At 37.5% G+C, this 16278-nt stretch overlaps 1 protein-coding gene across 10 annotated transcripts in view; it reads right to left on the bottom strand.

Annotated features, from left to right (window-relative positions):
• PRPF40A (pre-mRNA processing factor 40 homolog A) overlaps positions 1–16278 on the bottom strand; it is a 71248-nt gene that overhangs the window by 24348 nt on the left and 30622 nt on the right. For 9 of the 10 annotated variants that reach the window (XM_039494396.1, XM_039494392.1, XM_039494395.1 and 6 more), the window contains 10 exons: positions 15414–15444; positions 10605–10627; positions 7632–7709; positions 7414–7524; positions 6903–7023; positions 5691–5715; positions 4859–5254; positions 3694–3802; positions 2562–2626; positions 1675–1839 (listed from right to left, as the gene is read on the bottom strand). In XM_039494396.1, coding sequence (XP_039350330.1) covers positions 1675–1839; positions 2562–2626; positions 3694–3802; positions 4859–5254; positions 5691–5715; positions 6903–7023; positions 7414–7524; positions 7632–7709; positions 10605–10627; positions 15414–15444 — 1124 coding nt within the window. The remainder of the gene's footprint in view (positions 1–1674; positions 1840–2561; positions 2627–3693; positions 3803–4858; positions 5255–5690; positions 5716–6902; positions 7024–7413; positions 7525–7631; positions 7710–10604; positions 10628–15413; positions 15445–16278) is intronic. The other variant, XM_039494388.1, reaches the window with a different exon arrangement.

Here is a 16278-nt window from a genome sequence, read left to right as displayed (position 1 = left end):
ACCAGAAGAAGTAAGTTCACAACCAGGGCCTCCTATACTGACAACCCTCTGCATCTCAGAATGCATGAGGTAAGACTACAATTTAAATTTTGAATCAAAGCTAAAGTTTATTGCTTTCATTGTTAAAAGGAACACTGTAAAGGCTAACGACACAAAAATTAGCTCCATCTGAAAAAAAAATCCATTAATCTGCTCTAAATCTTTTGCTGATAACTTCAAAGTGGTCTACAAAAACAAACTAACTGGGATTATAGAATCAATTCATTTAATGGGGAACAACCCTTACAAAGGATCTGTTTATAAGACAGCAGTTTGTCAGTGATCTACATATTATTTTAAAAATGAAATACTAAAATATTCTGCAACAAACCAGCATAAAGAAAGTTGTTTGCAACCTTCTGCACTGAACTTACTGCTCATGAAACATCATCATTTGTAGCATCAGGAATACCAGCAATGGTAACTGGGATCAGGAACTATTTTCAGATTAGTTTTACAATTTATATATGACAAAGAATTTTTCCCACTCTGAACTCTTACGGTTGTAGGTCAGAAAAATAACGGTTCTCCTTTGACATAACCCTTTAATTTCTATGTATCCAAAGAAGTGAGCTGTTGCCCATGAAAATGTATGCTGAAAAAATTTGTTAGTCTCTAAGGTGCCACAAGTACTCCTTTTCTTTAATTTCTGTAATGCTATCTTTTTATACTGATAGTAATGACATTAATTCTTACATGGCACTGCCAAGTAGTTAAAAAACAATGCAACTAACCTCAGTTTTATTCCTATTATATATTTCTTTCATTATTGTGAGAAAAGAACTGTAACTTGTCTGGCTCATTCCAGTTATCAGCCAGGTGATATGGGTAAGGTCATTAAGGGCATTTCTGCACCAAAGCTTACTGAGTGGCAAAATGGGGTATAAATCTACAGTGCTAACGCATGCCGTGCTCTAAGTGTCCGTATGGACCCTACTGCTGTGCACTAAAAGTGAGCACTGCATGTCAGTGTGCACTAGGGAACTTTTAGAATGCAGTAGCAAGGTCCGCATGGACAGTTACTGTGTGGCCTGCTGGAGTGTTGCACAAGTGGTTGTGCAGACGTGCTCTAAGTATTCTACGGTTTTCTTGAACAAAAAATGAATTTTAACACAACAGCACCATACTGGGAAACAGGAAGATTAAAATTTATTTTATAGGAAAGATTGTGTTTATTTTTAAATAAAAATATGGTATAACGTACTACCTTCATTTCTAGATACTTGAACTCAAATGCTATCAGCTCCACTTATGCCCCATCATACTGTAGTCTAAAGACCTGGTCCTACAACAGATAATTAGGTCGGTATAACTATGTCACTCGGGATGCAAAAAATCCACTCCTGAATGACACAGTTAAACAAACCTAACCACCGGTGTAGACAGTGCTAGGTCAACAGGAAAATTCTCCTATTGACCTAGCTACCACCTCATGGGGAGGTGGATTACCTGTGCTGACAGGAGAAGCGTAGGTAGCGTCTTCACTGTAGTGCTTTAAGTGTAGACAAGCCTTTAGATCTTTCAAAGATGAAACGTTATACAAAAGGTTCATGTTCACCAGAGACCAAGCCAAGTAAATTTAAGATTGAACTTGAAACGGTGATGGGTCATTGTGGTACATTAAGTTGATCTTACTTGTATCTTGTTGTAGATGTCATCTTGTCATGGTTTTCAAGGAAACGTTGAAAGGATTCTTTAGCTTCTTTGTATTTTGATCTTGCTTCTTCTTTTTCTTCTTTCTCCGTCTGGACCTTGTAAGCATTAAAGGCTTGCTTTTTTTCACTCAACTTTGCCAATGCACTGAACAGCAAGAAAAACAAGACTTTAAGTACACAAAATGGGAATTAGAAAATAGAAGTAATAATGCAAATTTATTTACACACAGAATAAAATACAAACACACTAATGTTAATAGAAGTGTGGTGAAACAAAGTGAAGCCTACATTACAGAACTAAATTAATACTCAGGCTATTGTATCTGCTTTCATGTTTTTAAATAAAGTCTATTAAGTCAAAGTAACTTTTCTTATAACATGCTACCAAATAGCCTCATAAGAGATCTTACTTTCAGGCTGCATTTTGGACATTAAATATAGATCCAAATTTTCAAGTCTGTTCAGCACCCAACAGCTCCCAATTAGAGCAATGAGCTCTTTTGAAAATATGGCCCAAAAAGTTCTCAGCATCTCCATTATAACAAACATAAACCCCTATTTCAGGGAAGATTTTTAAAAATGTAAAGACCATCTATTAGTTTAACTCTAGTTACGACTGCTAATACATCTTTGCTTTAAGACCATGTACCATTCCATTGTTCATTGGTGAACATATTCAGCTCCCAAGGTATTTTGCTACTTTAATAAGAGATCAGACTCAAAAAAAAAAAAAATTGGCTTGGTGTAGGAACTGTCGGTATTTGATCAAATCCTATTTCAGTGCTCAAATATGACACTGATGAGGGCAAAATATATACACATTATGTCTGTGACAAAGTAGATTAAAGAGAAGAGAGGAAGCAGTACCTGTATCTAGGATCATTAATGATCATTTTCATAGCTTGCTCCCATGAGGCATTGGATGGTACACGCTGTGAAGACATTAAATCAATAATGTAACCACTAGATTAGGTACCAACATACTATGGTGATATGGCTTCTTTGGAAATACTGTTAGACTAGATTGACGTATTTCATATGTTTGGTGAGGCACAGCAGACTTCTCACTGATGTTAACAGGAGAGCTGTACAAAGATACACTATTCCCATTTCATAATAACTATGTACAGTATGTTAGTAAAAATAAAGGTGATGTTTTCATAAGTTAGTCAGTGAGAGAGAGATACAGGGCACTTGTAGGATCATCATCACTATTTCTACGGTTTGATTCTCTTTCAGGCACTCTTCTACTCCATTTGGACACTAGAGTGTCGGGCACACTACAGAAAGCATCCATCAATAAATAGACAGAGGGAAATTGAGCATTAGCATCATTCTTCTCTCACCACATCCTCCACCTTTTGAACAATGGTAGGAAATTCAGAAAGCATGTCAAAGGCTCCATATTTTTGATCCTGCAGTGAAGTAATAATGCGTTTATAACATTTACTGTAATTTCAATAACAATGTGGAATATAACAGAATTATGACTTCACAAAGGATGGATCGTAAAAGAGAACCTGTCTAAACACACGTGGCTTTAGTAATTGTAGTAAGATGAAGGAAAAAGGAAATGGATTTTTGTTGACGATAAATGTATTTTAATGTGAAAGTCACTCTTGTTCAAACATTTGCTGTTAAACATAGTGACAGGTTTTGCCTTTGTCAGTTGGCATCTTTATAATTTTCTGCCATATCTTCATATGGCAGTTAAAATTTCTAGATTTTGGACAAAATCATGAGTTTAAAATTGCATTATACTAGGGAAAAACATAGGAAGGAGAAGAGCTGTGAGCCCCCTGACTACACACAAATATATTTTTAAAAAGCATAGGCAACATATAAGACAATTGCCTAAACAAGTACACTTCCTCTATAACATTTTTTTTCCTTGTTTACTCCAGTATGAAAAAGTCAACCTTTTTAAAAAATAAATCAGTAATTTCTCAGGCAAATAATTCAGAAGAGTTTAAAGAGTAGTTGACTCAATTTAAAAAACCTTTTCTTTCAACAATTCTTTAAATGCTTGCTTTGCTTCTTCTTTCGTATTCCATGTATACGTTTTTTTAACTGGCTGGGTGTCCTCTTCCTCTTTTTTGGGAGCAACACTAAGGATTAAAGACAAAATATTACATACTTTAGGTAAATACACCATTTTTCAGTTAAATCTAAAAAAGAGTCATTATCAATTTAAGAGATGTCCAATTAACAGACATTTCTTGAGAAATATTTTTCAAATATATAATTTAATAAGATGGAAATTGATACTTCATATAAAAATAATAATTTGCTAGTCTAAAATAAAATGATACACGTTATGGGGGAAAAACTGAGAAACAGACTATCTGAACAAGTCATTTTAAAAATACCTCTCTCTTTGCAATAGTGGTGCCACTATTGCAATCAAATGCCTGCTCAAATTATCTCCCCCTTGATTTAAGTGAGAGGGAGAGGGAGAGAGAGAGGAAAATAGGGCATTAATTGTGAAAGAGTCTTGACTTTGCAATTACTCCTAACCTTGCCTAAAACTACTGACCTTCAAAGTACACTACAAAACTTGTCTGTTTTTACAGGCTTTTGGTGAGGGATGGAAGGTGTAGAGTAGTTGCAGTAAGTTGGGAAGGTATGATACCAACTTTGGTGGGTTTATTTGATTTGGATTTTTTAGTTGGGGACAACAGCCTACTCAGAGTGGGTTACATGTTTTTTCTTCGTTTTGTATTTTAAAAAATGTAGATTCTAAATTACAGACAAGCAACTAGATGTTTCAGGGTGATGCTGCCTGCTAAAATTCTCAAATACTTAAAAGAAAGAGTCTAATTCACTTTTCAGAGTGGCAATCTAACATTTCTTTATCTTTCTAAAATAAAATTCAAAAAGTCATGGGTCCCAACAATACCCAATTAAATTTGGCAAATAAATGGAGGACATGAGAAAGATATGAGGAGGCTTTTAAAAAATAATTTAAAATGCCTTCTTCCCTGGTGTTTTTTTCTTAACTGTTTCTCTCCGCTAGCTTTGCTCCATTCTCTTTTTTCTTTTGAAAAAAATCTGAACAAGAAGTTTAGCCACCTCCAATATAACTACAATCCCACAACTCTCAACACTAAAAGGCCTCGGATTAAGGAGCTGAAGTCCAAGCCAAATTATTGGATTTTACTTACTCCACTGAAGCCTCCTGTTTAGAAGTTTCCTCTACAGTGGTAGTGACAACTTCTGCATTCTGCTCTTGTACAACAGGGGTGACAATGGTTGTGGTAGCGGCAGTGGTGGTGGTGGTAGTAGTAGTAGTTTGCTGCACTTGTTCCTCAGCTGTTGTAGTTACTGTACTTTCATTTTCTACAACAGCAGCTACTGTAGAAGCTTCAGCTTCAGGAGCTGCTGCTACAGCAGGAATGGCAGTGGCTGCAGTAGCAGCCACGGCAGTTTCAACATCGCTGGTGGTAGTGGTGGCGGCGGTGGTGGTGGCGGCAGCGGCAGCTGTGGCAGTAACGGTATCTGTAATTTCTGTTGCAACAGCTGGAGCAGAAGACGTTGGAGTTGATTCTTCTGGTTTACTGCTGAATACATGAAATAAGAAAATCAAAATAAGAGTTTTATAGTCATGTAAGTTCAATTAACCTTAAAGGAAAATATTACACTTTAAATACAGTTCTAAGGACATCACTGAGAGTTTTAGGCCTACCTTACAAAAAGTATTATATCTCACAAAAAAGAAGATCTAAAACAATTTCAAAAGTGGGGAGTTGTTTTTTGTTTTTTTAAGAACTGTACAGCTTAACAGAAATACAGGGACTGAAGTTCAAATATTTTTAAATTAAAAGCACTTCTAAAATTAAATAATGAAAATATACTTTGGTAATCAAGTATTAAAACACTTTAGAGATTGAAAGCAAGATAGAAGTTTATTTCAAGAGGTCAGAGTTATTTCAATTTAAGAAAAAAATAGTCACTGATACTATCAATTTAATAAAAAAAGTATTTTTAGAAACATACCTGTTTTCTTCAGCTTTAATCATCGCTATAGGGGCAAAAGAAGAAAATGTTTATTCAAAATGCAACTGTTCACAAGACACTTATGTTTGGAAAAGAAAACTTACTGATATTATATTTATTTTATATAAATATATATATATATAATTTTTAAAGAAATTGGTCTGGTATACAAAAATAGATCAAGCTATTCTTTTATTGTTGATATTTATGATGTTAGTATTCTTGTTTCAATAATTTAAAAGATAGATTGATTAAAATGAAATTCTAGAACCACCAAAACACAGAAAATCTTACTGAACAGCCTTCTGCAACTACTACTTTTTCTTTTTTGTTCAAATTGAAGTAAATATTTTCAGTTTCATCAGGCAACAATGCTACTTTCAATACAGACAAATAGGATTTACTCAACTGCATCTTTCCGTTTCAGTAATCTTTTTCTATCTAGTTTTTAATTACTAGTGCTGCTTCTCTAAGTTTTGGAATTCCTCCCACCCTCACCCCCAACTCTCCCCATTTGTACTATTCTATTACCTTAGCTTCCTTAAAATTATTTTACCAAGAATACTGACCATACCCCATCCAAAGTAAACACTTAATGTAGCATTACACTCCACCAGAACAAACTATGATGTTACCTTTGTGGAACAGCAAGAAGAAATCCAAATGAGACCTAGATTTATATTTGTGTGTGTATCATAATATGATCTTATGCAAATAAAAGATGTTGGTGGTTTTCTCCCCCCAACATCTCCCAGATAATCTCAAAATAAAGCTTTACACACATGCACTTTGGGAGGTATGTTGGTTTTGACTTTGATAAATTAGCTTTTCCCAACAATAATATATTGAAGCAATGGTTGGCGGGGGCAGTTGGGAAAACAGATCATCAACACCATTTACAAACACAGCTTCATGCATAATTTTGATTTTCAACTAAGATAGCTAACACCATTTTTATTTCAAATCCACTGAATGGGATGACATTGAATTAAGTTTAATCTTTGAGACTCTGATCAATGTCAAAATAAGACAGACCAGTTCTGTTCAGTTATAATTTTATATTATTGGTGCAAAGCTCCAAAATCTCTTTTTTATTTCAGTATTTAATTTTTAATAGGAAGAACTATTCCTACACTAAACTAACAGTGCCATAATTCATGTAGAAATAACATTTACATTATACACAAAATGCTTAGTTTCCATTACTGTTACCTTCAAGATCTTCAAGCTCTTTGGGTTTTGCCCAGCGTGATTCTTTAGTTTGGGAATTGTAGTAATAAGGCTTTCCAGAGTCAGATTTGTACTCTTTCCAAGGGCATTTAGATAACAATTGCTAACGGAGAGCAAAAACGTTTGTTAAAAATCTTATTATAATGTTTCAAAACTACTAAAATATCCTAAGAACAACCCTAAAATAAGCCTAAAATCAACTTAAAACATATTGCAATGCATACAATGAAAATATTTCCTGAAGAAAAGCAGCAAAATGTAAACCTGATGTCACATTGTGAGCTCAAAAGCACATCAATGAGTATATTGAAGAATCCATCCAACTCAGTTATAGACAGTTATCTAGAATTAATAAAATTTGTTTTTTTTTGGAGTGGGAGTGTTTACAGTTGTAAATTACATTGAAATGAAAATTCTAATGCATGTCTCTTGGACAGTACACTGAACTCATTTTAAGTCACTTGTTCCATATCTTTCAATTAACTTGGTTTACCTCAGCAGGTGTTTTGAGATCATCTGGCTTCTCCCATGTAGACTGTTTTGTTTCAGTATTATAATAATAAGTTCTTCCATCTGGTGATTTATGTTCAGTCCACATAGACTTCTAGGAAAAATAAAACAAACCATCAATGAGAAGCAATAAAATGTGATTATGGAATGCTATAAAAAAAAACTCTAGTAAAGTTAAATACAAGTAGAAACTCATGAAACCTGTTTAGAAGGATCTTCATTTATAGAACTGTTGGTTGTGGTGGTTTGCTGGGCTGCGCAAACTATTTGATGTGTGATCTGAAGGGGGAAAAAAACGAAGTGTATTGAGTTCTTTTGTTTAAATTAAAAAAAAATCAACATATTTTAAATATATCCAATACGAATTTTTAAACATAGAACAGTAGCCAATAATAATAATAATAAAAAACCTAAAAACAACAACCTAAAACTGATTCAGATTTACAAATTTCCTGTTTACAGTAAATGATTTTAAAGTAGAATGAAGAATCAACAAGGAAAACTTACAACACAATACTACTCCAAGAAGGCAATGACTGATTGACATACATGCGCACACACACAGGATGTCTAGGTCACTTTTAAATGCAACTTAAAATGCAACTTAAGTTGATAATGACTGAAAATCATTTCCATACAGTGGCAGTTTAGCGTGCTACATGAAATAAGTTCAAAGTTTCAAATTACTTCCTAGGTGACACCTATGTACATCACTAAGGACTGAAAGTTACAATGATCCAAGACTGGGAATTGTTATATTAAGTTATGAACTGGTGCCACACTAATCCTGCTGAAAAGGCTGAATCCACTGGTGTACAGATATTTGTTTATAGCAGTGGTGGTCCTACCAAATTCACAGTCCATGTTGGTCAATTCCACAGTCATAGGATTTTTAAAATAATAAATTTCATGATTTTAGCTATTTAAATCTGAAATCTCACAGGGTTGTAATTGTAGGGGTCCTGACGCAAAAAGGAGGGTTTTTTTTTGGGGGGGGGGGGGGTTGCGGTACTGATACCCTTACTTCTGTGCTGCTGCTGGCAGCGGGGTACTGCCTTCACAGCTGGGTGCCCGACCAACATCCACCGCTCTCCAGCTGTCCAGTTTTGAAGGCAGTGCAGAAGTAAGGGTGGCAATACCACAATCTCCCTAAAATAACCTTGTGACACCCCCCTCCCACCCCACAAATCCCTTTTGGGTAAGGACTCCAATTTGAGAAACGCTGGTCTCCCCTGTGAAATCTGTATAGTATAGGGTAAAAGCACACAAAATAGCAGATTTCACGGGGGAGACCAGATTTCACGGACCGTGATGCATTTTTCCATTGCCGTGAATTTGGAAGGGCTCTATCCATGAGGTATCAGATTTCCCACCCTCCACACCAATATTTGCTCGTATTAAGTTATTGTACTGTGTGGTAACTTCTCCTGAACATGGGAACAGGAATTACTCAAAATGTCAAGAAAAATGTAGGGTCCAAATACCTTCTGAAGATTTTGCATGGAGAAGAAATAGTATCAGAGATACAAATATTAACATTTTTATTTTTATTAGCGCATGGAAAAAAAAACAGTTTAATTCAATATTGCAAAATAGATTGTTATGAGTTAGCTGACCCACACACTTTAAGATCAAAGAGCCAGTTAGGACTAGAAACACTGATGGACTGGTACACGGGCCTTCCGGATTAGTAGACTCTGACCACTCATTAGAAAAACGTTTTCTAATGCCAAACCATTATAATAATTGGCACTAATGAAGATCCTTGTTGCTAATCTCAGCTGAGTTACCAGGACTGAATATAGTGATGAAACCTGAAGTGCTCTCTCATTCTGAACATGTTTGTGTCAGGGCACTGTGAAGACTACACTGTGCTATACTGTTCTGTTGATACAGACCACACACTTCAGAGCTAACAATACAAAAGTTTCATGAACACTAAACAGACGTGAAAATTTCTCCTTTTTAAATTTAACTAAATCAACAGGATATTTGGGGATTTAAAAATAAGGAGTAATTTCCAGTCTTCACGAGCACAAAAATACTACACTACGCTAAGGAACTGTGTGCCTGTTTTAAGGTTCCATATCTCAAAATGCTACCCAGCTTTGCAAAAGCATAACTGGCTACGGTTGAGTCTGTATTTCAGTCCTCAAAATTCACAAGATACCAGAGTTTAAAAATCATTACAATTTTCCAAGACCTAAAAATATTATATTATTTTTATCGCAATCTTATTTTCCTTTGTTTTTTATATATTTTAATGATTGCTGTCTTGAGAACTAGAAGAACTAGAAAAACACTCTCCTAAAAGTCCAAGAGAAATTAGTAAAACTGGGACTTTTCAGCTTAGAAAAGAGATGACTAAGGGGGGATATGATTGAGGTCTATAAAATCATGACTGGTGTGGAGAAAGTAAATAAGGAAGTGTTATTTACTCCTCATAACACAAGAACTAGGGGTCACCAAATGAAATTAACATGCAGCAGGTTTAAAAAGAACAAAAGGAAGTATTTTTCACGCAACACACAGTCAACCTGTGGAACTCTTTGCCAGAGGATGTTGTGAAGGCCAAGACTATAACCAGGTTCAAAAAAGAACTAGATAAGTTAATGGAGGATAGGTCAATCGATGGCTATTAGCCAGGATGGGCAGGGATGGTGTCCTTGGCCTCTGTTTGCCAGAAGCTAGGAATGGGCGACAGGGGATGGATCACTGGATGATTACCTGTTCATTCCCTCTGGGGCACCTGGCATTGGCCACTGTCAGAAGACAGGATACTGGGCTAGATGGACCTTTGGTCTGATCCAGTATGACCGTTCTTCTGTTCTAATCAGAAAACTCCATGGGAGCAAAGACAGCTCAACACACCTGGCATTCAGGTCTAAATATTGAATGGCAAGAGCGTTTGGTTGACAAACTAGTACAAATACTTTGGGGGCAATTCAAGTTTTCAAACACTAGTCAAAGACTGGTAGTCTAATAGAAAAAAATATTGACCCTTAAGCATGTAAACTGATTTATAATGAGTGCATAAGTAACATGCAAGTTAGAGAATAAAAATAACATTGGGGGAGGGAGGGAAATCAAATAAAGATTTCCTTTAAATGTCCATACTTGGACTTATAGTCATTGTACTTCTATTAAGTTTCTGAAGCCTTGGTTTTTACTCACCTGTGTTCCAGGAGGCGTAGTGCCTATTTAAAAACACAAAAAAACAAAAAACAGAATGAGAAACACTAGTGTTCTAGAAACACTTCCAAATTTTATTTTTTCCTCTCTGGCCTTTTATAACTTAAGAAATGACTTACTGTAAATAAAAGATTTGATAAAAGCTAAAAGAAAGATGACCTACCCATAACTCCAGTTCAAGAAGATTATCAGGATAGATTAATCCTTGCAATGGGCACCCAGAGGCATCCAACTAGAACTCTTTTGCCAAGATGTCTGTTGGGGCTACACACATTCTTGCAGCACCCGTTGTTTGGGCTTATAACGAGCCATGACTCACAAACACAATCTATTTTTCATTTTGCAGGTCCCAGTTCAGCAAAACAACTCTATTCATGGCAGCATTTAAGCATGTGCTTAATTTCCATTTAAGTCACTCGGATACAAGCGTGTGCTTAAATGTTTTCTTGAGCCATGCCCTCAGAATTTGAATTAAAGACTCCAAAGAGGACAGGGAGAGTCAGGAGTGTGAATCTACATAAAAAACAATTATGGTCAAATAGCCTCTCTTTCTCCTTCAAGCATAAGCACTATTGATCCCCAAAATTCCAATACTGTAGTACATGTACCAGAATGCTACGTGAGTTTGTTGGAAGTTGTATATGGTCACACAGTTGCCTTCCCCTTTTAAGGCGTAGTGGTACCCAGGGCCAGCCAAACCCTGTTCCTTGACATAGTACCTTTAAGGAAATAGTTATTCAAGGGAGCAGCCGATCAGCTGGGAAATGGGGCCAGATGTTAATCAGGTAGCTACCTCCTTAACATGATAAAACCTAGCTGGTAGGTGACTCCCAGGAGGAGAGAGGGGAGGCAGCCTTGAAAGGAGAACTACAGGGGAGCATCAAGTTAGGAAAGAGGCTCCTTGGGATGGGAACCAGAACAGCTGGTAGACTGTGGAAGCCTGCCTGAATCATAACATAGCCCCAGAAAGGGGGGAGGAAGAGGGCCCGAAACAAGGGGAAGAAAGGTAAGAGTCTTCAGATCAAGATCATGGAGTGGGGCTGGAACCTGGATGGGGACTCCCCAAGGAATTATGTGCCCCAAAGAAATGATGCAAAATTGTTACCAAAAATAGCACTTCTTTTATTTTTATTTTTTACAGTTTTAATACAGAACAACACTATATGAATGCAGCCTCTTTAGACAGATATGGAAGCCAGTTTTCATGAATTTTGTTTTTATAAAAGCACATTTTAACCACAAAGGTCATATCTTATCATCAGTTAACAAAAAGTGTGACACTAAAGTGACCACATGCGTGGTTTGTGAAACTGAAAAATAGCTGTTAAATAGTGGCTACTTAAGACTAATTTTTATAGTGAATTGGTACCAAAAACATTTTTTTCTACAATGAAGCTGATGATCACATCTTTCAAACCCCAAGATTGAAATAAAAAAAGAAAAATAAACAGAATATTGTGAATCTTTGCTCTGTTACACGAATATGCAAGATAAACTGTGCAGATACATCCGAAGAAGTGGGTATTCACCCACAAAAGCTCATGCTGCAAAACGTCTGTTAGTCTATAAGGTGCCACAGGATTCTTTGCTGCGTGTGCAGATACAGTATCTTTCATTCGAAATATGAAATCACAAGCAAAATAACTAAAGTAACTGAATCACAGAAAGTAGAAATGAAGAAAAAAGGTTGTCATGTATTTTTAAATACACTACTGATAGGACAAGTAAATTGCAGCAAGGAAGATTTAGATTAGACATTAGGAAAAAATTCCTATCTGTAAGGGCAGTTAAGCACTGGAACAAATTACCTAGGGAGGATGTGGAATCTCCATCATTGGAGGTTTCTAAGACCAGGTTAGACAAACACCTGTTAGACAGGTTCCAACAATACTTAGTCCTGCCTCAGTGCAGGCGACTGGACTAGATGACTTATCAAAGTCCTTTCCGCTCCTACATTTCTAAAATTCTACGGACAACATCCAATTGCTCTTATCAAGCAACTGTGGTTATGTTGACACAGGTTGAAATAAAGCACTACATTTTATGAGATAAGCCTCTCTTTTGAAATACTTCTGTGATTTGTTCAGGTAGTATGCAATTGTTGATTTCCTCTCATAGTGGCAATACCATCAGTATTTTTGGCAAAATTGTTTAATGCTACATCTATCCTCACTGATATCTGTCATTTTACTATGTTCTTTATAGTTAATGACAGACAGACAGACAGACACCCCATCCAGCTCCCCATACATTCCCTCCTCCTCCAGATGGGGCAGAGACGGGGTAGGCCTCAGCTCCCTTACCAGCTATTACCCTGGGTGCTGGCCAGGGCAGGGGTTCTCAAACTTCATTGCACCGTGCCCCTCTTCTGAAGACAAAAATTATTACATGATCCCAGGAGAGGGGACCGAAGCCTGAGCCCAGCTGCCCTGGGTGGCAGGGCCAAAGCCCAAGCCCCACCATCCTAGGTGGGGAGGAGGGCCAAAGCCCAAGGGCTTCAGCCCCAGGCAGGGGGCCCGTAACCTGAGTCCTGCCACCCAGGGCTGGAGCCCTTGGGCTCGGGTCCTGGGTGATGGGGCTCGGGCACTGGCCTGGGCCTCAGCCCTAACAAGTCTGAGCCAGTCCTGGAGACCCCATTAAAACAGGGTAGCAACCCACTTTCTCACAGTTTGAGAACCAAAGCTATCGTGGGTCCGTCCCCCCGATATTCCATCCTGGACCTGAGTAACCTTCCCAGTGAAAGTTTTATTGAAACTTATAAGTTCTTGCAGAAAAGTGAAAGAACTTTTGACAAAGTAGCACTTTCTGATTAAATAGATTTATTGACGAATTCTCAACTAATTCTAAACCTCACATTCTCTAAGGTTCCAGTGGGACTCCTCCAGCCAAACACCCTTATTTTCCAATTTCCCCCAGGCAGATCTCCACCAGACTCAAATTTTATTTTACTGTGAGTCCATAAATATTTAAATTAAGTCTATTCAGACCTAAAATAAATATGCCCGAAGAAGAAATTTGCATCTGGCACTTCCAACATCCTTTTTTAAGAACTAATTTTTGTACATGATCTAATAATGTTTGGGAATGGCTGACTGTAGCGGGGTGGTTACCCGCTCCTGCCCTTCAAGGCTTAAAACAGCCCAGGAGAGGGCTGTGGATGGGGCAAGTAGCCTGGGCTGCTTGGGGGAAAGCAGGCTCAGCTGGGGCCAGGTCCCAATCAGGCCTAGCTGTCCCCTATAAGAGGCAGTGAGCCAGAAGCCCAGGGAGTCTCCCTCTGGCTGTAGAGGGAGAAGGGCCTGGCTGCAGGGAGCTAGACACAGGGTACCTGAGTGGAGCAGGGCTGGGGAAAGGCAGAGGGGCTGGGGAGCTCCTGCCTAGAAAGCCCCAGGCTGCGGCCTAGCATAAGGCCAAGAGGTACCGGGGTTGCAGGGGGCAGCCCAGGGGTAGGCAAAGGCAGCAGGTCCAAACCCCTTTGCCTATGATGAGTGGCTGATACTGCAGTCTGCTCCAGTGAACGACGGCTAGATGGAGACTGGGCAGTAGCCAAAACTGAGGCAAAGTGGGTTGGGGTTGCCCAGGAAGGGGAGACCCAGACTGGTGGGATACTGCCAGGGGGCAGCACCCCACTTAAAAGGGCACCAGGATCCAGGGAAGGACACGGGCCAAGAGGACAGGCGGATCACCGGCCTGCAGAGGGCGCTCCTGGTTGGAAAAAGAGCTAATTCCCTACGACAACCAGTAGGCGGCGCTGCAGGGGTGAGTCCGCACGTCTACACTGACCCATACACTATTTTAGACCTGGTGTAATGAACCTCTATACCTTCAAGCACTGAAACTTCTGCAAGATCACAGACCTGCATGCGTTCTTCAATCCATTAAACAGAAATAATCTCTCTTGATTTATCAGAAATTACAAATAGTCCAGAAGATTCAGAGAGACCATAATTATATCCTAGTATTAAATAAGGGCCTCTTAACACCTAAGTTATGCCATTTACTGAGTGCAGATCTGGGGAAAACACAGGTAATTTAATAGCATTAGTTCCACCAGAACTAAACACCATTTTAGTGAAGAGACAGGTTATCCTTATGGCTCTTAGACTCTTTATAATGACATTCTAGGCACTGGCAATCCAATCTTCAAGGAATAGCTTATACAAATATTTGCTCTAGATAATCGATTGGCGATTCCATTAGTTTCATGAGCAGTAAGTTCAATTCAGCTCCCAAGAAAGTGCTATTCATGCATGGTTGGAAAGAACCTTTTTACTGGAGAATGTACACCAAATTAGATATGGGACAACCTGAAGAATATGGGAAGGAGGTATGAGTTCCTGAAATACCCTCTTGGTCTGAATGTTTGGTATTGCAGGAGAATACAGATGGGCTGGGCATCTCAAGAGTAGAGATCCATAATGACAGAATACTTGAAGGAGAAAAAATAAAATAAATCTAGAACAGGATACGAGTCTCAAGTTTGTATTTCTGAAGTGTGTAAAATAATTAAAAATATAAAAATGTTAAAGAAAACTAACAAGACACAAAATAAGGTTTTAAGGCATATAAAAATTATCCTTTTGTTTTCTTTCCATGAAATTTTTTTCATTTCTGAAAAAGTCATTAGGAAAGGTAAAGCATCACTATAAACTAAACTTAATAAAGAGTTTATATACATAAAAGGGAAACTGGATAAAGGTTCATTTACATTGTTGTAAACTTAAGCTTCATTTTTTTGAGATTTAACCAAGTCTATTAAAAGATTTTAAAAATTTAATGATTGTGTATACATACCTACTTGTGTGTCCATACTGTTTACTCCTGGCTGTAGAAACAACCAACATGTTATTTTAAAACACTAACAATATATTAAATACGTTACTAAATATCGTAATGATCAATTCAAAGAAGCAACTTGTTCAAGTTTTTCCAGCAGCAAAATGCTTCCTCAGCTTAAATGCGGGTCTCCATCTCCCAGTCCCCCGTCTCCCCCATACAACAATAATCATGGGAATTCCAGCTCTATACGAAAGTAATTTAGGATAACAAGCTACTTTTCTGAAAGAGCCATACATTCACCAATTCATTTTAATGAATCTCTTGCCAACCTCACAAACAACAGTCCTTCAGCATGCAAATAGACTACTCATCCAGAATATACAGTGAAGATGATCAACTAATTCCAATGCTGAAATAACACACGAGAGTGTGTTTGTGACTGATACCACCACCTGTGTAATACTTTAAACCTTCATTGATTCAAATAGCAATAGATCAGCTTTCACCCACTGAAAAGAGATGGGCCTTGGGTACATGTCTGAATAAACTTTTTCAGATTTAGGTCAATAAGGACATACTGCAACATCACCACTATGCTTAGTGCAATCACTTAATTTATCTCACAATTTTTTTGTCAACTTAGTACTAAGAGAAAAATGGATTTAACAATTGATTCACTAAATCTACCACTGATTATTATTTCTATTAATTATTATACTCCAACAGCAGAGTCTGCTATACTTTTAATAGATTGTCCTGGATATCCAGAGCCTTGATTGGCACTCTTTTACACAGTTAGTACAAATCTCAAATACAAAGGGGGGAAGGAGAGGATTAAAAGGATTTAAGAATTTCTTGACTTCTATCTTTTAATGTAAAG

The sequence above is a fragment of the Mauremys reevesii genome, linkage group 11, assembly GCF_016161935.1.
Source record: "Mauremys reevesii isolate NIE-2019 linkage group 11, ASM1616193v1, whole genome shotgun sequence".
Classification (NCBI taxonomy): Eukaryota; Metazoa; Chordata; order Testudines; family Geoemydidae; genus Mauremys; species Mauremys reevesii.
Note: the sequence above shows the minus strand (reverse complement) of the source record. Positions and strands in the feature narration are given on the sequence as shown.